This window comes from Taudactylus pleione, unplaced genomic scaffold (genome assembly GCF_031769625.1).
Source record: "Taudactylus pleione unplaced genomic scaffold, aTauple2 ptg000177l, whole genome shotgun sequence".
Classification (NCBI taxonomy): Eukaryota; Metazoa; Chordata; class Amphibia; order Anura; family Myobatrachidae; genus Taudactylus; species Taudactylus pleione.
Genome location: NW_028284579.1, coordinates 1,654,176 through 1,676,915, shown reverse-complemented (window position 1 = coordinate 1,676,915; position 22,740 = coordinate 1,654,176). Strand labels below are relative to the sequence as shown.

Below are 22,740 nucleotides of genomic sequence, written 5' to 3'. Positions count from 1 at the left end.
GCCTTCCGCCCAAGCTAGAATGCGGGACACCTTCATCAGGGCCGCCTGACTGCGGGTCCCTCCTTGGCGGTCTATGTAAGCTGACTGCACCTGCACAGGTTTTCCATGCAAGACATGTCTTGCTTGCTGGAGAGCTTTGAATACTGCCCGAAGTTCCAAGATGTTTATCGGAAGCGCAGATTCCACCTTCCCTGTAAGTAGTGCGGACCCGTCACCGCTCCCCAGCCTCGGAGACTGGCGTCCGTCTTCAGAAGGATCCAGTCCGCAATCCAAAGGGGCGCCCCCTGTTCAGGTGAGCAGTGTGCAGCCACCAGGCCACAGACAGAAGTACCTCTGGAGAAAGCACCATTGTCTGTGTCTTTATCCGATGGGGCAACCCATTCCATCTGGAGAGGATCAACTTCTGCAGGGGTCTGGAGTGAAACTGGGTGTACTCCACCATGTTGAACATCGACACCATGGATCCCAGTAACCTCATCGCCGAGTGAATAGACACCCGGCGACTCTGCAGGTAACTGCGTACTTTTGCCTGTAATGCAGAGATCTTTTCCTCCGTTGCAAAGATCCTCTGTTGTTGAGAGTCCAACAGGGCTCCGAGATGGAGCATCCTGTGTGAGGGAACCAGGGAGGACTTCTTCCGGTTTATCAGCCAGCCGTGAGTCTGCAACACAGAGACTGTCAGTTGCAGATGACACTGAAGTATCTCTGGAGACCCTACCAACAACAGGAGGTCGTCAAGATAGGGCAACAAGCGGACCCCCTGCATCCGCAAGTTGGCTGCTATAACTGCCGTGACTTTGGTAAACACTCGAGGCGCCATGGCCAGACCAAATGGCAGTGCCTGAAACTGGAAGTGTTGGTCGACCACTGCAAACCTGAGGAAACGTTGGTGTGCTGAAACAATGGGGATATGCAGGTAAGCGTCCTGAATATCAGGCGACACGATAAAATCCCCAGGCTCCATTGCTAAAATGATGGAACGCAGGGTCTCCATCCGGAAATGAGGAACCCTCAAGAATTTGTTGAGGGATTTGAGGTTGAGGATGAACCGGTAAGACCCATTGGGTTTCTGTACCAGAAAAAGATTGGAGTAATACCCCGGATCCCCTCTGGGACAACGGAACTGGCACTATAACTCCAGCCTGGAGCAGAGTGTGTAACACCTTCCGGAATTCCAGGGCCTTGTCCTGATCTGACTGAAGGCTTGTGGTGTAAAACTGTCTGGGAGGCCTCCGCCGGAAGGAGAGAACGTACCCCCCGAGAGACCACCCAAGTGTCCGTGGTGGTGAGACACCAGCACTGGGCGAACTGAAGAAGCCGGCCTCCCACTTTGGGGTCCCCCAAAGAGAGGCCCATCCCGTCAGGCGGAAGGCTAATCGTCTGACTTGGGAGCAGGACGTCTTGTACTCCAAGCCTGCTTCTTAGGCTTGGCAGATTTCTTGGCCCCTGACTGTCTCGGAAAGGACTCTACTTTGGACTTACCCTGGGCCCTATAGGACCAAAAGAACGAAGAACCCGACCCTAATGGGACTGTAGCCGATGGCAGACACGCAGACTTAGTTGCTGCCAGAGTGGCCACAATTTTGTCCAGATCAGGGCCAAACAGGACCTGTCCATTAAAAGGCAAGAATTCCAAACCCTTTTTGGAATCCGCGTCCGCTTTCGAAGAGCACAACCATAGGGTGCGGCGAGCCGCCACTGCTGCCGAGGAGATTCTGGAAGTGAGGAGACCTATATCCAAGGCTGCCTCATTAATGTACGTGGCTGAGTCTCTGAAATTACCCACTAACTCCACCCTGCTCAGGTGACGAGTCAGTGTCCAGAGACGCCTCCAAGCTATCAGCAAAGCGCTCCATGGTTCTGACCACCCAGCACACGGCCATAGCCGGTCTGGACACCCCCTCCAGCAAGGGAATAAATGGATTTCAGGCATATTTCAACCTTGCGATCCGTAGCATCCTTTAAGGAGGACATGGAGGGCATGGGCAATGTAGCACTCCTCACTAGGCGTGTTACATGAGAATCCACTTGCGGAGGAGTTTCCCACTTGGAAAAATAATTATCCGCAAAGGGATATGCAAAGGCCAAATGTTTTTTGAGGTTGGTACCGGTTACCCGGATTTTTCCACGCGTCCTCTAAATGATCCACTAACTGACCAGATAGAGGAAATACAGTGGCATCTCCCTTAATATCCTTAAAGAAGGCGTATTTGGATTTGGATTGGGACACAGCTATAAAAAACTTGCCAAACACTGCAGCAGAAACAACGCTGGGAGGGCATCCAGTGTCCCCTATGGACTCAAAGATAGGGATTTATCAGTAAGTACCAAAATCCTATTTTCTCCTTCATCCACTAGGGGTCACTGGAGCATATGCAGTGGGGAAGTTCAAAAGCTGACCTCTCGGGTAGGAAGGCGTTTAGAAACTGCAGAACCCCACAGCCAACAGGAAATAGGGGTCAACACAAAACAAATGGAAGAACCCAACCAAGCATGAACCATGGACTGAACAGTCGCATGATAAGCTGACAGGCGGAAGCACTGCGCTTGACCACCACTAAATACAAGGTTCCTAAGAGAGCAGCTACCAAACCTGTTGTAGTTTGAAAGTAATATAAGGACAAGACTCCTCAATCACCTGCAGAGACAGTGCAGAAGACGCTGCAGTCACTCAAAGAACCACCAGGATTGCCGAACAACGTGGAAAACCGATACCACTATCTACCAGAGACTGGCTTCATGCTAAGCACATCCCGGACGCAACGAAAAAGAAGTAGGGAGAGTAATTGGACAGAGCCGTAATTTGTGAACCTACCAAGTATTGACCATACCAAGTGAAGGCTAGAGCCCTGCCTGAAGGACCCGACAAGCTGGAACACAGAAGTTGGAAAAACCAGAGTGTACACAAGCGACAAAAGACTTCCAATATGATGGAAGAGGGCAGTTGACACCGTTTCCTGTCCCAAGCTAAGTGGGAAATAACGGACTTCAAAATAACCTAGGAGGAAAACCATGTAAGCACAGGGAGAATATACAACTCCACCCAGTTAGGGCTGTAGTGGGAACTTAGCGTTGTGAGGCAGTAATGCTAACCATTACACCGTCTGTGCTACTCCTATCATGGGATCCTGAAAGTACTTACGCAAGCACAAGGAGATAAGCTCAACTCCTCCCTAAGTAAAGTCAGAATGAACATCCTAAAAGGAGATGCAGGGCATACTAAATTAAATACCGTCACACGTGGGAATGCGGTGATCACTATAGACAAAAATAAGCACACCCACTGTAATAGGGGCTATACTACAAGCACATACAGCCTGGACCCCACAGTATACGACTATGTGCCCTTAGTTTGGGAATTAACGCAAACTACATATGGGAAGATACATATAAAGCAATGAATGGTAACGCTGCTGTATTAATGGAGGCGCAGCAAAAACAGAGACTGCAGCTGGCCACCTTATGGTATGGGCGCGCAGTGAGAGAAGGTACAACCTCCCCGGGCAAACAGTCAGGATGATAAACCTTGGGAGCCCACTGTGTAAAAGGAATGCTCCCAGCACAGCTGTGGAACAAAGTCAACCCTCATGAGGGGCCAGCACTAAGCCCCGCCTCCCAGCCTTCCCACCGCTGCTAGCAAACAGAACAACTGCGCGGTAGAATATTTTAAAATTAACACCATCAGTGCCCTCAAGGTCTGTGCAGCTCTATTGGCATTGGCCCTGGCACTGCATAAAATGAACTGGGTGATGATCGCCGCTCGCCCCAGCGGGCTCCGTGCAGAGAGCCGACGACGCCCGGAGTCCAGTTAACAAAAACTATGCTTTCGAAATCTCCTGATATCGAATCCACACCACGGTCTCCAGACTAGGCGACCATGATGTGCCCTGCACGCACAAGCCCTTGCAGAGTGCCAACGCTATTCCCCTCTGCCTATGGAATGGGGGACACCTGCTGCCGCCTTGCTGCACCTAGCCTGCTGGGAGAGACTGGACGGCAAAGAGCAGGACTCCCTGCGCTCCGGCTGGGGAACCCACGCTAGATCACCCACCCCCCTTACTAAGCAGGCTGATGGAGTATACTTATAGTTCCTGCCGCCGATGCATGGGTGGAGACCGGACACTAGTGCGTGCGCTGTGGCGGGTCCCCCTCTGAAGGTGGCCATAAGCCACACTACAGCCATCGCGGGCTGTGGTGGGTGTTCAGAGGCAGTTGTGATGTGGCGGGTCCTCACTTTGATAGCGGCCAGTGGTGTGGCCCGGGACCCGGACACTAGCCACAGTGGCTGTGGCGGGTCTCAGAGTCCGGTGGCTCCATGTTACAGGCTCCATGTTACAGGTCATACAGTCTGCCTGTAGAACAGTAAATAAAAAGAAAATAAATAAAAGTAAAAAGCGCTGGAAACAGCCTCTGTGCACCCACTCCTCTCGGGCACAAATCTAAACTGAGGTCGGGCAGGGTATAGAGAGGGAGGAGCCAAATACACTTCTAAAGAAATTTAAAGTGCCAGGCTCCACTCGCTCACCCGTCTATACCCCACTGCTCCAGTGTCCCCTAGTGGATGAGGGAAAAAGTGACATAGGTGTATTTCCACGACCATCTCAGTATATACGCAATTGAATTTGTTCATGAAATAACACCAATTAAACTGACTGTCTATGAATACAGTGCATTGTAAATGTGATATATGCCCCCTGCACAGCAGAGTGTGAAATTAAGTGGGATCCATCTGTATGTGAACATGGAAATATCACTGTGAAATTTTAACAGGCCAATTACAAAGAAGCAAAAAAAACATGAAAAAGCTACCTCTCTTTTCTCTCTCCAAATTTTGCTGTTCCATTCGCAAGTCACTTATTTCACTTTCCACATTTGATCTCTCTTCTTGAATATGCCGCAACTCGCTCACAATGGAATCCATCTCTGGTTGAACAGTCTCAAAGTTTCCCATTGAGTTTAACTCATTTTGCCAGTCCTCAATCATCTTACGAATGGTACAGATCTTCTTCTGCCGATCCAGTTCTTCGGCTTTCTTCATTCTCAGCCTTTGCTGAACCTCTTCTATCTGTTTTATTTTTTATAAAGATTAAAGAACTAAACATTAAGTAAGGGAGTGAAAAATAATATATATATATCAAGTAATGACAAGCCAATAATAAATAATACAGATAATATAGGGCTGCTAATAAGTGAGAACAATAGAGAATAACAAGATAATGGGCAATATTCTAATATCTGGAAGAAATAATAAAAAACATAAATGTACTAAAAATGTTAGGTTAATATGTTCTCCTCTCCCCTTGGGCACAGGAGAGGGGTTTAGAGAATAGTGTGACAATGTAAAAATAGAACATATACGGGTGCTGTGGATGTATGCACTTATACTATATGGAAGAAAAGTCTTATCTTTTTCCCACAAAATCGAAAAAGTCTTCTTCAATGTCCTTTTTTCACATGAATATAGTCTTTGTCTCGTATTGCAGTATTCCTAATTAGTATGAATCTTCTATTGCATGATGTAGATGCAGCTTGAAAGCTCCTAATTTGGAGCAATGGTATTAGCATGTATCAGGGGAGCTCCGGATATCTCCACCTTGTCCCTTCGATAGAAATTGGGACACCTGCAAAGACCATCAGTTCCTTATTTTAGCCAGCCTCCAGGGTACCTCTGGGTGTTCTTGTTTGTGATATGGACACAGTTGGAACCTCTAAATTACTTCCAACGCATTTCGAATCCAATATGATTCTTCCTCAAGGCTATGTGTGTCCATCTGTGTCCAGATCCTCTCTTATATAGGTGGAGGGTAACCTCCTCTCCACCCCGGAAGTGACATCACCTCTTTTTCTTAACCTTCTTATAGACTAATAACCTCCTTATTCCTTAACCTTTAATATATAAAATCATCTTTACTATATAAAACTTCACTTCTGTTGCTCTCTTTATAAATAAATCACCCTTTTCTTGATTTATTTATATATTCCGGATTTTTCGCAACCGGAAGTGCGTATCATATGGTGCACCTCCGGTACCTACTCTTTAGGGCTGAGCGCGGGAGCTATGTTCCACATACTTGTTTTCTCGCTTCAGTTCCCGGAAGTGCGTCGGATCCGCCGCTACCGGAAGTGCATATCACATCATGCATCTCTGGCACTGCTCGGCGTTCACCGTGCAGCCGCCATCATCCACGTGGCTTCAACTCCTGGAAGTGCGTCAAAACCGCCGCTACCGGAAGTGCGTGTCACATGATGCATCTCAGCGTTCACCTTACAGCAGCCATCATCCACGTGGCTACCCCCGGGCTAAACCTAATCACCGGAAATCATCAGCATTATATAATACGATCTCAATATGAAAGTATTAATTGCCATACTACTCTTATCTTTGTCTGGGACCAGAACTAAACATTGAGGGAGTATAAAATGACATATCCAGATCGAAAAAATACAAATAAATAAGTTATATAAAATATATATAAAAGATGAGTACATAATTAATCCAATTATTATAAATACTCTAAATAGCTTAAAAATAATTAAATAAATATAAAGAGTGAATACAAATACAGATGATCATAAAAATAGACTCTATTAGTATAAAAAATATAATAAGTCATAAAAACCATTTAATTTCAAAATCTTTGTTCAATCCATTAGGGGTGATAGTATTAAGTTTGTAGATCCAAGACATCTCTGATTTGGCTAAAAGTTTTTCAATGTCTCGATCACGCAAATTACTTTCTACTTGGAATATCCCCATAAACTTTTTAATTCCTTTTGTACAACTATTATGTGTTGTCTTAAAATGGTTTGAAAGATAATGTATCTCAAATCCTTTTCTTATATTTCGTACATGCTCAGCCATTCTCGTTTTCAATGCCCTCGTCGTTCTCCCTACATAATACATTCCACATGTACACTCTATGAGGTATACGACATTGCATGTATGGCAAGTAATAAATTGTTTAATTTCATATTCTTTGTCATTAACCTCAAATTTTGTGTACTTCGATGTATTGCTAGGTACGTTTTTGCACATAGTGCATGTACCACATCGATGGAACCCCTTCGTTCTAATGGGATTAGTATGTGGTGTAGGCAGAGCACTTCTAACTAAACCATTTTTTAAGTTGGCTGCCTTCCTGTAAATAAATTTGGGGGCATTTGGCAGTATGTTAATGAGATGTGGATCTTTCTTTAATACATGCCAATGTTTTATGATAATGGCTTCCAATTTTTTTCTATTAGTGCCATATGTTGTAATAAATGGACATTCATTATTAAGGGTATTCACTTTACTTATTTTGTCTTCCAAGAGATTCTCTCTTGGGAGTTCCATTACTTCCTTTTTTGTCTTATCTATTTCCTCTTTATTATATCCTTGATTAAGGAATCTCTCACTCATATCATCCATCTGTTGGCGAAATATTTTTTCATCACTGCAATTTCTTTTTAATCTTATAAATTGGCTTTTTGGAATGCCTCTTAGCTAGCTTGGATGATGTTCACTTTTTTTATTAATGTAATGATTGGAATCAGTATCTTTTCTGAATCCTTTCGTTTGGAGGCTACCTCTTTCTTGATATATAGTTATATCTAAGAAATTGATTGCCTCAGTGCTGATATCAAATGAGAGTTTAATGTTCCACTCATTATTATTAAGTTGTTCACAAAATAATTCAAGGTTGTTCTTAGTTCCATCCCAAAGGAAAATAATGTCGTCTATATATCTATACCAGAGGACCAAGTTTGCCACTCCAGCCACGCCATTCCAGATCGTACAATCCTCCCAATCTGCCATAAACAGGTTGGCGTAGCTGGGTGCAAACTTGGTCCCCATGGCGGTACCTACTTTTTGTAAGTAATAATCACCTTCAAAATAAAAGTAGTTATTTTGTAAAATAAAATTCATACCCTCAATGATAAAATCAATTTTGTCCATACTTAATTCTGATTTAATTAGGAGCTTCTTGGTGGCTTCTAACCCCTTATTGTGCTCGATAATCGTCATTAAAGATGATACATCGGCAGATACCAAGAACATACCCTCTTTCCAGTTAACTTCTTTTAATTTTTTAATGATATCCTTAGTGTCTTTTAAGTAGGATTTATTTTTAAAAACTATAGGCTGAAGGAAAAAATCTATCATTTCTGATAAGTTTGTAGTCAAACTCCCTATGCCCGCAATAATGGGTCTGCCGGGAGGTGCTGTTAATCAAACTCCTTCTTTGTTATTGTGTTATTTTCTAAGTACTTAGAAAAAAACACGATAACAAAGAAGGAGTTTGATTTTTTAAATATTGAACATCCAAAGACTCCATCAATATATGTACTCCCCAAAGTCCACAAGAGTGTAACAGCACCTCCCGGCAGACCCATTATTGCACTGAGCACTGGGGCAATCAATTTCTTAGATATAACTATATATCAAGAAAGAGGTAGCCTCCAAACGAAAGGATTCAGAAAAGATACTGTTTCCAAACATTACATTAATAAAAAAAGTGATCATCATCCAAGCTGGCTAAGAGGCATTCCAAAAAGCCAATTTATAAGATTAAAAAGAAATTGCAGTGATGAAAAAATATTTTGCCAACAGATGGATGATATGAGTGAGAGATTCCTTAATCAAGGATATAATAAAGAGGAAATAGATAAGACAAAAAAGGAAGTAATGGAACTCCCAAGAGAGAATCTCTTGGAAGACAAAATAAGTAAAGTGAATACCCTTAATAATGAATGTCCATTTATTACAACATATGGCACTAATAGAAAAAAATTGGAAGCCATTATCATAAAACATTGGCATGTATTAAAGAAAGATCCACATCTCATTAACATACTGCCAAATGCCCCCAAATTTATTTACAGGAAGGCAGCCAACTTAAAAAATCATTTAGTTAGAAGTGCTCTGCCTACACCACATACTAATCCCATTAGAACGAAGGGGTTCCATCGATGTGGTACATGCACTATGTGCAAAAACGTACCTAGCAATACATCGAAGTACACAAAATTTGAGGTTAATGACAAAGAATATGAAATTAAACAATTTATTACTTGCCATACATGCAATGTCGTATACCTCATAGAATGTACATGTGGAATGTATTATGTAGGGAGAACGACGAGGGCATTGAAAACGAGAATGGCTGAGCATGTACGAAATATAAGAAAAGGATTTGAGATACATTATCTTTCAAACCATTTTAAGACAACATATAATAGTTGTACAAAAGGAATTAAAAAGTTTATGGGGATATTCCAAGTAGAAAGTAATTGGCGTGATCGAGACATTGAAAAACTTTTAGCCAAATCAGAGATGTCTTGGATCTACAAACTTAATACTATCACCCCTAATGGATTGAACAAAGATTTTGAAACTAAATGGTTTTTATGACTTATTATATTTTTTATACTAATAGAGTCTGTTTTTATGATCATCTGTATTTTTATTCACTCTTTATATTTATTTGATTAATTATTTTTAAGCTATTTAGAGTATTTATAATAATTGGATTAATTATGTACTCATCTTTTATATATATTTTATATAACTTATTTATTTGTATTTTTTCAATCTGGATATGTCATTTTATACTCCCTTAATGTTTAGTTCTGGTCCCAGACAAAGATAAGAGTAGTATGGCAATTAATACTTTCATATTGAGATCGTATTATATAATGCTGATGATTTCCGGTGATGAGGTTTAGCCACGTGGATGATGGCTGCTGTAAGGTGAACGCTGAGATGCATCATGTGACACGCACTTCCGGTAGCGGCGGTTTTGACGCACTTCCGGGAGTTGAAGCCACGTGGATGATGGCGGCTGCACGGTGAACGCCGAGCAGTGCCAGAGATGCATGATGTGATATGCACTTCCGGTAGCGGCGGATCCGACGCACTTCCGGGAACTGAAGCGAGAAAACAAGTATGTGGAACATAGCTCCCGCGCTCAGCCCTAAAGAGTAGGTACCGGAGGTGCACCATATGATACGCACTTCCGGTTGCGAAAAATCCGGAATATATAAATAAATCAAGAAAAGGGTGATTTATTTATAAAGAGAGCAACAGAAGTGAAGTTTTATATAGTAAAGATGATTTTATATATTAAAGGTTAAGGAATAAGGAGGTTATTAGTCTATAAGAAGGTTAAGAAAAAGAGGTGATGTCACTTCCGGGGTGGAGAGGAGGTTACCCTCCACCTATATAAGAGAGGATCTGGACACAGATGGACACACATAGCCTTGAGGAAGAATCATATTGGATTCGAAACGCGTTGGCAGTAATTTAGAGGTTCCAACTGTGTCCATATCACAAACAAGAACACCAAGAGGTACCCTGGAGGCTGGCTAAAATAAGGAACTGATGGTCTTTGCAGGTGTCCCAATTTCTATCGAAGGGACAAGGTGGAGATATCCGGAGCTCCCCTGATACATGCTAATACCATTGCTCCAAATTAGGAGCTTTCAAGCTACATCTACATCATGCAATAGAAGATTCATACTAATTAGGAATACTGCAATACGAGACAAAGACTATATTCATGTGAAAAAAGGACATTGAAGAAGACTTTTTCGATTTTGTGGGAAAAAGATAAGACTTTTCTTCCATATAGTATAAGTGCATACATCCACAGCGCCCGTATATGTTCTATTTTTACATTGTCATTATTGCTTTTTTACAGTAGGGGTACTGTTTTATTGAACATATTGGGCTGCAGAGGAAAAGGGTGCCCACACTCTCCCAATTTTTTCTTTTATTGCTATTTAGAGAATAGTGTGTTCAGTATGCCAGTAACTGGGGTCAGCAGGGCTGTGTCTAACAACTTTCCACCAAGTTAGTGTGGACCAACTGGACATACACAGAGAGGAGTGACAGCATAAATATGAAGGTATATGTACATAGTAACTGACATGGCCATGGCTCTTTCTACTGTGCACACCATCAAAAAATAAAATAAAGTAGAAATTACACTGCCTTTATACCAAGGTTCCCAGAGAAGTGTAATAGATGGTTGTCGCTTAAAGGATATTCAAAACCCACCTTTCAACAATGCCCCTCAATATTAGGCATTGTCCTGTTTAATAATGAATCTCCCCAAATATAGGGTCATTGAGTTTCCAGCTGTGGCCAATAAATGTAAGCACCTAATAGAAGTCTCTATAAACTATAGCCACTATAATAACAATCAAATCTTGTCCAAAGTATTAAACATTTTACATCATAAACATCAGCTGATGATACCGTGTAGTTCAAGAGGGAAAAACTTCACACCTGGTCTAATGACATCAAACACCAATATCCTGATATATGAAAGCTTTGATATAAAAAATATACACAGATAAGCCTATTTTCCTCTAAATTCTGTACCAATGTTCCTCCTTGTACATACAATATATTCGCAATTTTCCACTTTACTACGTCTAGAGGGCCGCTTCTATTTGTGCTGCAGGAAGGCCATGTACATTCCACTATTAAACTGTCAGCTTGGGGTTTCCAGAAACTCCCATCCACACATCAGGAGACTGCAAGCAATAGCATAATCACTCATGTGACAGTCTACTTGTAATTAGTAATTTCCAGATAGAAATCCTGAAAACACTAATGAGGTCCGGACTTGGTAATGTTTTTTAGGGCTAGTGTATTTTCTAAATATTTAAAAGTACTCGGCCACTGTATGGGGCCCATTTATGAATAATCGCATTGCAAAGAGATCTGGGCATGCCATTACCGCATTGCAAAATGTGATCATAGCGCCGGGATGCATCATCCGTCACACGCAGGGACAGGTGCTCCGAAAGGAGCCCGTCCCTGCAATGTGCCTGGAGTGCTGACAGGGCTACAATGCATGCGCAGTCCCACTGACTACACATGCGCTGCCACCATGGAACCCTCTCCCGGTAAGTGGTGTGATGTGTAGCCCATTGGCTACAATGTGCTAACACCATCTTCAGATGGCGTTAGCTGCGGGGGCCAAGCTCAGGAATGCATTGCATTCCGGAAGTTGGTAAATTTGGCAGCTTCACATACCCTACAGAAACCTACGGGGGCTGCGGCTGCCAGCGGGAATGAACGGATTGCAGAAGGTATCGGAGATATCTGCTGCGGTCCCTCCTTCATACATCTGGGGAAAACGTAATATTTGCCGTTAACCCCCGAAAACTGGTGTTTTCAGGGATTAAGCTGCAAATATACGATGATAAATGGGCTCCTATTTCTTAATTCTTGTCTTAATAAGTACCATAATTAAACGGTCTGAAATATTTGATTTTTTTTTTTAAAAGGTGTTATGTGCTATTCATTTGCGTTACTACAGAAGTCCTATTTTAAAATCCAATTTGAACAGGAAAGTAGCCTACATGTAAGTGCATAAGTTTGTCTGCACTGCACAATTTATTATCACATTATGAAGATGACAAAACTAACCTGTTTTTCCCTTCTTTCCAAAAGCTCTTGTTTCTGTTTGCATTTCTGTGAAGTTTCCCTAATTGCAGATACCTATAAAAATATAAAGAAAATAATATTTATACCGTCTGGAAAATGCTGAATATCTAGATTACATTTAAGTGGGCCAATTTAGATAGATCAGCTGTAAACACAATAAAATTATGTTTTCCATGGCATAAAATAACATTATTTTTATCTTATTCAGCAATTGATCAAGCAAAAAGATGCAAACAAGACAGCATTACATCAAATAGAGCAACTTGCATTAAAAGTGAAAAAAAAAAAAGTGCAACCATCAGAAAATGTATGCATTTATTCTGTAGTTGTTCAACATCTTGCAGCTGTTAATGCACTGTAGTCATTGGATAAAATATATCTTAAATCACGGACCATATTTACTTAAGCTCATACATACAACCCAAATGTTATGCTTTCCAGGAGGAAAAGTATTTAAACCAACATTTTAAAACAAAACAAAAAAATAAAGGTAAAAACAAAAAGTACTGCACCAGGCATGCAAGTTATGTTCTCAATCACATAAGAACATTGATAATACATATGGGGACAAATTTGTTTGGCCACGAGCTTCCATTCGCCGATTTATGGTACACAAAATGTTGCTTATTTATGGTTGCATACCTATGAGAGGGATGTAGTCAGGATCCCGACGACCAGTGGCCAAACAAAAATAAGCAATGTTTTACACCACAACATCTCATGGAGTCTCATTGTAACCTTGCAAAACAACAAGATAGTGTCACTAGCGCAGTCTGTATGGAGAGGTCTACAGGGTATCCATCTTCATCTCACAGAGTGTCTTCACCACTGTTTAATTTCAAGATATGGAACCATATACTGGATAGAACTCACCACTGGCACTCCAATACCGTTCACTGAAAGGTTTCTTTAACACCTCCTTTTTCAACACATCACACTTCTTAAGGGTCTATCAACAGACACTCACCATAAATCCACCTTGATTCATGCGTATAAAGGTTTCTTGTTACGACTCCCCTTAAATATCCAATTGATGTAAAAAATATGTCTATTTTCTTAAAACAATTCTTTATTCTAAATCGGAACCATAAAAAGTAAAAAATAATCACATCACATAACCAGGAATTGGACAACAGGCGGTATTATACCATCTTTTTTGGATATTTCTCTAAATGGTTTTTTCCTCCATTTGTCATCTAGTTGGATTACCTTCTCTGATTATTCCCGGGCTATCAGAGAGGTTTTAAAACCATATTGTGAATATCCTATTGCCACCTATAGTTCCCAATACTGCTACATGTGTTTTTTTTATGTGATGTGATTATTTTTTACTTTTTATGGTTCCGATTTGGAATAAACAATTGTTTTAAGAAAATAGACATATTTTTTACATCAATTGGATATACAGTCAGGTCCATAAATATTAGGACATTGACAGAATTTTCATAGTTTGGCCTATATTCACCACAATGGCTTTGAAATGAAACAAACAAGATGTGCTTTAACTGCAGACTTTCAGATTTAATTTGAGGGTAATTACATCCAAATCAGGTTAACGGTGTAGGAATTACAATGGTTTCTATATGTGCCTCCCACTTTTTAAGGGGCCAAAAGTAATGGGACTATCAACTCAAATGCTATTTCATGGACAGGTGTGGGCTATTCCCTCATTATTTCATTAACAATTAAGCAGGTAAAAGGTCTGGAGTTGATTCTAGGTGTGACATTTGCATTTGGAATCAGTTGCTGTCGACTCTCAATATGAGATCCAAAGAGCTGTCACTATCAGTGAAGCAAGCCATCATTAGGCTGAAAAATCAAAACAAACCCATCAGAGAGATAGCAAAAACATTAGCTGTGGCCAAATCAACTGTTTGGAACATTCTTAAAAAGAAAGAACGCACCGGAGAGCTCAGCAACACCAAAAGACCTGGAAGACAACGGAAAACAACTGTGGTGGATGACAGAAGAATTATTTCCCTGGTGAAGAAAAACCCCTTCACCACAGTTGGCCAAATCAAGAACACTCTCCAGGAGGTAGGTGTATATGTGTCAAAGTCAACAATCAAGAGAAGACTTCACAAGAGTGAATATAGAGGGTTCACCACAAGATGTAAACCATTGGTGAGCCACAAAAACAGGAAGACCAATTAGAGTTTGCCAAACAACATCTAAAAAAGCCATTACAGTTCAGGAACAACATCCTATGGACAGATGAGACAAAGATCAACTTGTACCAGAATGATGGGAAGAGAAGAGCATGGAGAAGGAAAGGAACTGCTCATGATCCAAAACATACCACCTCATCAGTGAAGCATGGTGATGGTAGTGTCATGGCGTGATCATGTATGGCTGCCAATGGAACTGATTCCCTTGTATTTATTGATGATGTGACTGCTGACAAAAGCAGCAGAATGAATTCTGAAGTGTTTTGGGCAATATTATATATTCATATTCAGTCAAATGCTTCAGATCTCATTGGACGGTGCTTCACAGTGCAGATGGACAATGACCCGAAGCATACTGCAAAAGCAACCAAAGAGTTTTTTAAGGCTAAAAAGTGGAATGATATGCAATGGCCAAGTCAATCCCCTGACCTGAATCCGATTGAGCATGCATTTCACTTGATGAAGACAAAACTGAAGGGAAAATGCCCCAAGAACAAGCAGGAACTGAAGACATTTGCAGTAGAGGTCTGGCAGAGCATCACCAGGGATGAAACCCAGCGTCTGGTGATGTCTATGCGTTCCAGACTTCAGGCTGTAATTGCCTGCAAAGGATTTGCAACAAAGTATTAAAAAGTGAAAGTTAGATTTAGGATTGTTTAGTTTGTCCCATTACTTTTGGCCCCTTAAAAAGTGGGAGGCACATATAGAAACCGTTGTAATTCCTACACCGTTCACCTGATTGGGATGTAAATACCCTCAAATTAAATCTGAAAGTCTGCAGATAAATCACATCTTGTTTGTTTCATTTCAAAGCCATTGTGGTGGTGAATAGAGGCCAAAATATGAAAATTCTGACAATGTCCCAATATTTATGCACCTGACTGTATAAGGGGAGTCGTAATAAGAAACCTTTATACGCATGAATCAAGGTGGATTTAGGGTGAGTGTCTGTTGATAGACCCTTAAGAAGTGTGATGTGTTGAAAAAGGAGGTGTTAAAGAAACCTTTCAGTGAACGGTATTAGAGTGCCAGTGGTGAGTTCTATCCAGTATATGGTTCCATAACTTGAAATGAAACAGTGGTGAAGACACTCTGTGAGATGAAGATGGATACCCTGTAGACCTCTCCATACAGACTGCGCTAGTGACACTATCTTGTTGTTTTGAAACTGTATATTTAGGTTTGGGTATACCTTAGATAGGACACAGCAGCGGTCCGTGGTCGCGAGTTACTTCTTTTCTGTTCTTTGGATCATTGTAACCTTCCGGCTAATTGTATCAGCCCTAAAGAGCTAGAAAACACTTGATCCATCACATCGACTCACAAAACACTCACTCCATAACTCTGATATTATGCCAGGAAATCAGTGAAAACTTAGAGCAAGCGAGAACCACTTAACTGGCGATGTCTTATGTGATGCAACTGAAGCCAGAAGTGTTTAGTCTGAAAAGGTTGCATCACATGCGTTCACTCCACCCCGCTCTGTTACCCAGCTTTTTCAGAGGATTCCCTGGACCCCCCTGCAGTGATGAAGCGGTCTGTGACTGCTGTTATCAGTGCCGGCATCATGCCCCAGAATGCCGTGCAAACGGCACCCTGGGGTGCATTCGCCTAAAGTAAAAAAAAGTGTAGTAAAGTAACAGTTCCCCTCTAAGTACATATATGTTGATCTCTATAAGATGATTAGTCTCCCCTGCCCCACACTCCGCTACACTCTGCAATAAGGCGAGGGGATGGAGCTAGGCCATGGAGGATGATGGGGGCGGCGTCATCTTTTGGTACTGAGGGGGGGCGGGAATTTTGTACAAATAAAAATTTATTATATATGTATGTATATATAGTGACACTTGCGGAGTAGGGGACTAAACTGGAAGCCATTGACACTGGGGATGAGGGTGGGGGCTCTTCCACATGGGATCTATTACCACTCAGGGATGGGGATTAATAATGCTTGGGATATTTTGCTGCTGGGGGGAAGGAGGCGATTTCTGTGTCAGTTAAGTGGTTAAGGAACCCAAGGAAATGTGCGTTTATTAAAATCAATAGGAAAGAACTCTCACTGGTATGACATTTGCCAGCAAGGAATATTTAGTTCTGGCTGGAGTGTGGTCTGTGCACACAACGCTACTGGCCAATTTAGGCAGCAGCCACACAGGTCTGTAGTCACTACCAGCAGCGGTAATGACTGGGCACTCCAATATAGTTCACTGGCAAAAGATACAGTACAGCAGGTGGAAGAGGCGACTGCCACAACTCGCCCCTGATCTTATTAAGGGAAGCAGCCTGACAGTGGCACTGCTGACAGAGATGCTCTAAAAACTGAAGCAATATTATGAAACTGTTTTTTTTTTTTACAAAATTAAGAAATACATTAAACAAAAGTGCTAGGGCAGAAGTAACAGAAAGCACAGTGCCGCTGAGGCACTAGGATAAAAATAGTGTGACAATCTGGCAGGAGGAATTAGATGGGGAGCAGCTCAGACATTCAGATTTTTCAGTTTGCAAAATAATCTGGATGTAAGAAAATAGAAAACATAACCTCAGGAGGAATAGGGATATTGCCAAAAGAGAGCTTGTTTTCAACCTGTTACTGGAAAGAACAGGAAATAATCTATTCCAAATGAATGCCACTTTCTAGTGCTAGTTTTGGTTTTACACCAGGAGAAAAGCTATTTTAATTTAATTTCCATTAGATCATAGAAAATCCTCACAGTTAGCACACTAATTGGAATTAAAGCCAAATCTCTATTGCTATACAGCAACAGGGCTATCCACTGTACTACCGCAGTTTTAATTATTTATCTTGCATGTGTAATAAGGTACTGTATTCAATGTCATGTCAGTATTCAGTGATATAAGAGACAATCAATTTGCAATAGGTTACAATAGTTAAAACATGTTGCCATAAAATAATAAAACAGTAATGTAAAAGTACAAGATCCTGCAAAGAAAATTGCTGAGAGTAACTTGAGACATATACTGTATACAAAGCATTCAAAAAAGAGAATGACCATGCCAAATAACAATATATTGATTTGTTTCAAATATTGGTATGTTGCAGAAACATAACATATTTCAACGTTCTATTATGAATTAAGACAGAAGTGAAGGTTGTTCCCTCTTGCAAAAACTGATAGTGCTCTGTTTGTTAAAATTCATTTTGTGTATTTAGATACCTGGATCTACACCTTCACAGATTATAATCCATATGTTGTTGTATGGGTTTAGACAAAAGAACATGGGTAATTTGTCAGATATGGCATTAAACATATAGACTACAAGATAAAGATCATACTCGTAGGGCATTGGGCTGTTTACATATCACTATTGTTAACTTAGTACACATGGAGTATTTTTTTTAAAACAGAGAGTGTTATTAGCATGCTTGTGTGAGCATGATGTGGCATTTTATGGCAATAGGCAGGTCTGAGCGGTATGTGGTTAATCTTGGAGTAAGTGAGGAGCATGGGGTGGGTACTATGGTATAATCTTTTTACTTTTTTATTTGACTGCCTTTTCATTTTCACCACCTGCTAGTAACTCGCTCTATTTTATGAATGACGATTTACAGAGTGATGAATTTTTTAAATTCTGCCTTCACTTGTGCATAAGTAATTACAGTATGCGCTATATTTTAATACGTTAACACATGACATGCCGTGCATATATAAATATAAAATATATATATAAATATCACAACTGCAACGTAAGTGAAACAAACCTTTAATGATGATATTTTACATTTAATTACCTAGTTAGCAAGAAAATATCACTTTATTTTTATGTTAGATCACAAAAGATTTTTGGTCTTTACAATAGTTTACCAAGCCAAAAGTCTAGCCAACCCTGATATACAGATGTGTCCTGTTGCATCTTTGTCGCTTTCGCTGTAAATCGCGCCATGCATGGCGCGAGTCACGTACCCGCAAACGGGTGCGCACACAGCATTCATACACGCGACTCCATAAGACTGCATGGTGTGAACGCAGCGCGCGGCATGGTGTAGCGTAGCACACGCTGCTAATCGCATGCGTACGCACGTTTGTAGCGCGACCGGCAAATATGCAGGAGGACACATCTGTAAGGGACGTGCTATTCTATTCATTTCTTCCCATTGTGATGGCTGGGACTGCCCCTGCAATGGTACTAGCACTCCCCCACAGGAAATGCTGCAATGACAAGTGATAGTACACGTGTACATGTGAAAGGATAATCCCACCTTTTTTTATTTTAATAGAACCTCTTCCCTTGCTCTCCTTTATCTGGCCAATCATTCCAGCACAATCACAATTGATGTGAATATTAGTAACTGAACAATTAAAACAAATTACCATGCTACAAATTTATTTTTCAAGCTAATACTCACTTTAGCTTTAGTTTTTTCATCAACTTGTTTATGCTGCTTATCATATTGTTGAATCTCTTGATTAAGAGGAGCTTGTAAGTCTCGTTTCTTCTTTAGCTCATCCTTTAACTGATCCCGCTTCTGTTTTACTTCTTCATATTGCTGTCGCATATTTTCATATTCCTGAGTAACAGTAGCAAAACAATAAGAAGCTTAATTACTTTTAAAATAAGAAAATGTTTGAAGAAAAAAAGTAAAAAACCTTGTGCTTGAATTATGCTTTCATTTCAATTACAAGCCTGATATTAGCATTCTGAATAGGTACTGGTAATAGGGGTGACAGCGGAAGAAGGAATATATGTGACCCAATGAGGGTGTTAAATTTACACATTTTAAGGGTTAGTATATGAAATTGTATTTCGGAATTTAGATACAGTACTGCAAACCACTCCTTGTGGAGTCTGACAGGTTAGAGTTGTTTTGGTGGCAGGAGTGGGAGAAAGTATGATTGGACAGCTATTTTTTCAGCTATACTCTAGAGATGGCCTCTGATACGGGATATTAGGAGTATATATTGTTTTGATTCACGGGAAACAAATGTTCAAGAATTTGTATTTATTTAAGAGACTGCAACAATTTCATATATCCAGTCATAATAGTTGCCACTAAAAGATATACTGATAGACAGCAGAAGCATATTTATTATACAAATTTGATGATTTCCTATCTATTTCAGCTGTCTATTCAAAGGTCTATTAATATTTTTGTTTCTCTATTGGGATTTTAATATACATGTTTTTATAGGTAACCTATTTTTATGCAACTATAAATTGCAATTTTTCATACGTTGTATGAGTTAGTGACACCAGTTCTTGGTGTATGGTGGTGAGTAAGCTTCACATGTGCTTGCACTGTGTATTCCCTTACACACTCCTATACATATTTTTTGTATTAATCTGAACAATACCAGGCCATCTTTTACTTTGAGCACTAATACTAAATAACTACAGATAAATTCCTTTTTACAGTAACACATAACGCTAAAAATTTTGAATGATCTTTTTTACTAAATCTAATGAACATGAGCAGCTTAAAAAAAAGGTAAGCAGGAGTGTAAGAGGGTGTGAAAAATATAAGAGTTATGGTAGACTTACCTTTGTTAACTCTTTTTCTTCGAAGTCCATAGGGTCCACACGGATACAATCGGGAAATGTGGTTGGAGTGATCCAGGCATCAAACTGTTAAGCTTTCAGCTCCCAGGATGCCTCTGGTCCTCCTCCACATATACCCCATTCCTGGCCACAGGCATTCAGTATTATAAACAACCCCAAGGCAGTAGGAAAGAGAAGCAAGAACAATATACACCAGAAACACTCACACACAAGATGAGGGAATCCATGACCGAAGGAAAAAATACCTAATGCAGCCAGGTGCGTCAGAGTGGGTGCCCTGTGGACTTTGAAGAAAAAAAGAGTTAACAAAGGTAAGTCTACCATAACTCTAATTTTCTTCTTCAGGGTCCATAGGGATCCACATGGATGACATGGGGATGTCCTAAAGCAGTTCCCCTAAGGCTGGGGACGCTCCTGAGCAGAAAGGAGAACCCGCCGACCAAAGGAAGCATCCTGAGAGGCAAAAATATCAATGGCGTAGAACCTGTGTGGACAGAAGACCACGTGGCTGCCTTGCACAGTTGTTCAGCAGAGCCACCACAACGAAATGCCCACGATGGTCCTACAGACCGGGTAGAATGTGCGGTCGCCATATTTGGAACAGGGAGATCAGCCTGCGTGTAAACCTGAGAGATAATAATACGCAACCATCGAGCCAGAGTTTATTTATTAGCTGGCCAACCTCGTTTGTGAAAACCATATAACACAAGAGCGTCTGATTTTCTAACAAAGTTTCTACGATCCACAAAGTTACGGAGAGCACGAACCACATCCAGGGAGGCTTCACCTACAGAAAGGTTGAAGACTGAAAAGCTGGAACCACAATTTCTTAATTGACATGAAAATGGGACACTACCTTAGGAAGGAAACCCGCCCGTGTACGGAGAACAGCTCTATTCTGGTGATAAATCAAAAAGGGGGAGCGACAAGAGAGCGCTGCCATATCAGAGACTCTACGTGCAGAAGAGATAGCGAGGAGATAACGTGTCTTTGTTGACAAACACTTCAAATCCACTGTCCAAATGTTCAAATGGGGGAGCTTGTAACCCCTTGAGAACTAAAGACAAATCCCATGGTGCCACCAGTGGGACAAATGGTGGCGGCACTCCGACAACACCCTGAAAAAAAAAAATCTAAAGGGGGGTATCCACTAGACGATAAAGTTGAACGATTGAACGATAATGATAAAATCGTTCGATAATCGTTCAAACATCGTTTGAACATCGTTTGCAAATCGTGCAGTAATTGTTTCTAACGATGTACGATGCGCGCTCCCGCTGGTCGTTTGATCGTCTCCTCCATCGACTGAACATGCAGGTCAATTTCACTTGATTGCTTACAAATCGTTTACACATCGTTTACACATCGTTCATGCTGAACGATCAAACGATGAACCACTGTCTGCCCACTATAGCTGAAAGCTCTCAATCACAGATTAAAACAACATAGTTTATTGTTAGATCTTTTGCAAATCGTTTGCAAATCTTTTGCAAATCCTTTGCAAATCTTTTGCAAATCCTTTGCAAATTGTTCAGAGTGGAAGATCATATTTCAAGGGAAACTTCAAGGGAAAATCGTTAAGAGGTTGGACAGGGATAAAATCGTCTAGTGGATGCCCAGAGTAGCAATCATTCGCTGGAACCAAACTGACAGTGCAGAAACCTGTAATCTTATGGGGGGCATCCACTAGACGATTTTATCCCTGTCCAACCTCTTAACGATTTTCCCTTGAAGTTTCCCTTGAAATATGATCTTCCACTCTGAACAATTTGCAAAGGATTTGCAAAGGATTTGCAAAAGATCTGCAAACGATTTGCAAAAGATCTAACAATAAACTATGTTGTTTTAATCTGTAATTGAGAGCTTTCAGCTATAGTGGGCAGACAATGGTTCATCGTTTGATCGTTCAGCATGAACGATGTGTAAACGATGTGTAAACGATGTGTAAACGATTTGTAAGCAATCAAGTGAAATTGACCTGCATGTTCAGTCGATGGAGGAGACGATCAAACGACCAGCGGGAGCGCGCATCGTACATCGTTAGAAACAATTACTGCACGATTTGCAAACGATGTTCGAACGATTATCGAACGATTTTGTCATTATCGTTCAATCGTTCAACTTTATCGTCTAGTGGATACCCCCCTTAAAAGTGGCCAGACGGAGACTGAAGTCTAACCCAGCCTGGAGAAAAGCAAGTACCCGGGAAACCTTAAAAACCTTAGGGTCATATTTTCTGTGGAAACACCATTGACCAAAAAAATGCCAAACTCTGTAATAGATGCGGGCAGAGGAAGGCTTTCATGCCCAAGCATCGTTTTAAATCATAGTGCAGGAGAAACCTTTGGCTCTTAAGATGAAGACTCAAGTGCTGCACCATCAAAAACAGACTGCAGGCAGGGACCGGATGCAGGCAGGGACCCTGCACTAACAGATCCGGCCATAGAGGAAGAGGAAATTGAGTGTCTATGGATAGATTCTGTATGTCGGTGAACCATTGGCACCTGGGCAAAGCAGGATCTACCAGTATCACTATGCCGCTTTCCTGCTTGAATTTCCTGAGAACCCTTGGGAGGAGGGAAATCACAGGAAAGAGATACGCCAGCTTGAAGT

General features: G+C 41.1%; 1 protein-coding gene and 1 non-coding gene across 2 annotated transcripts in view; both read right to left on the bottom strand.

The window, feature by feature from the left end:
- SMC5 (structural maintenance of chromosomes 5) overlaps positions 1 to 22,740 on the bottom strand; it is a 166,611-nt gene that overhangs the window by 84,453 nt on the left and 59,418 nt on the right. The window contains exons 7-9 of the mRNA XM_088475720.1: positions 18,977 to 19,138; positions 12,425 to 12,496; positions 4,810 to 5,065 (exon numbers count right to left, since the gene is read on the bottom strand). Coding sequence (XP_088331846.1) covers positions 4,810 to 5,065; positions 12,425 to 12,496; positions 18,977 to 19,138 — 490 coding nt within the window. The remainder of the gene's footprint in view (positions 1 to 4,809; positions 5,066 to 12,424; positions 12,497 to 18,976; positions 19,139 to 22,740) is intronic.
- On the bottom strand, positions 3,769 to 3,908 carry LOC148520491 (U11 spliceosomal RNA). Its single transcript, XR_015878872.1, has one exon. It is a non-coding gene; the product is annotated as a U11 spliceosomal RNA (small nuclear RNA).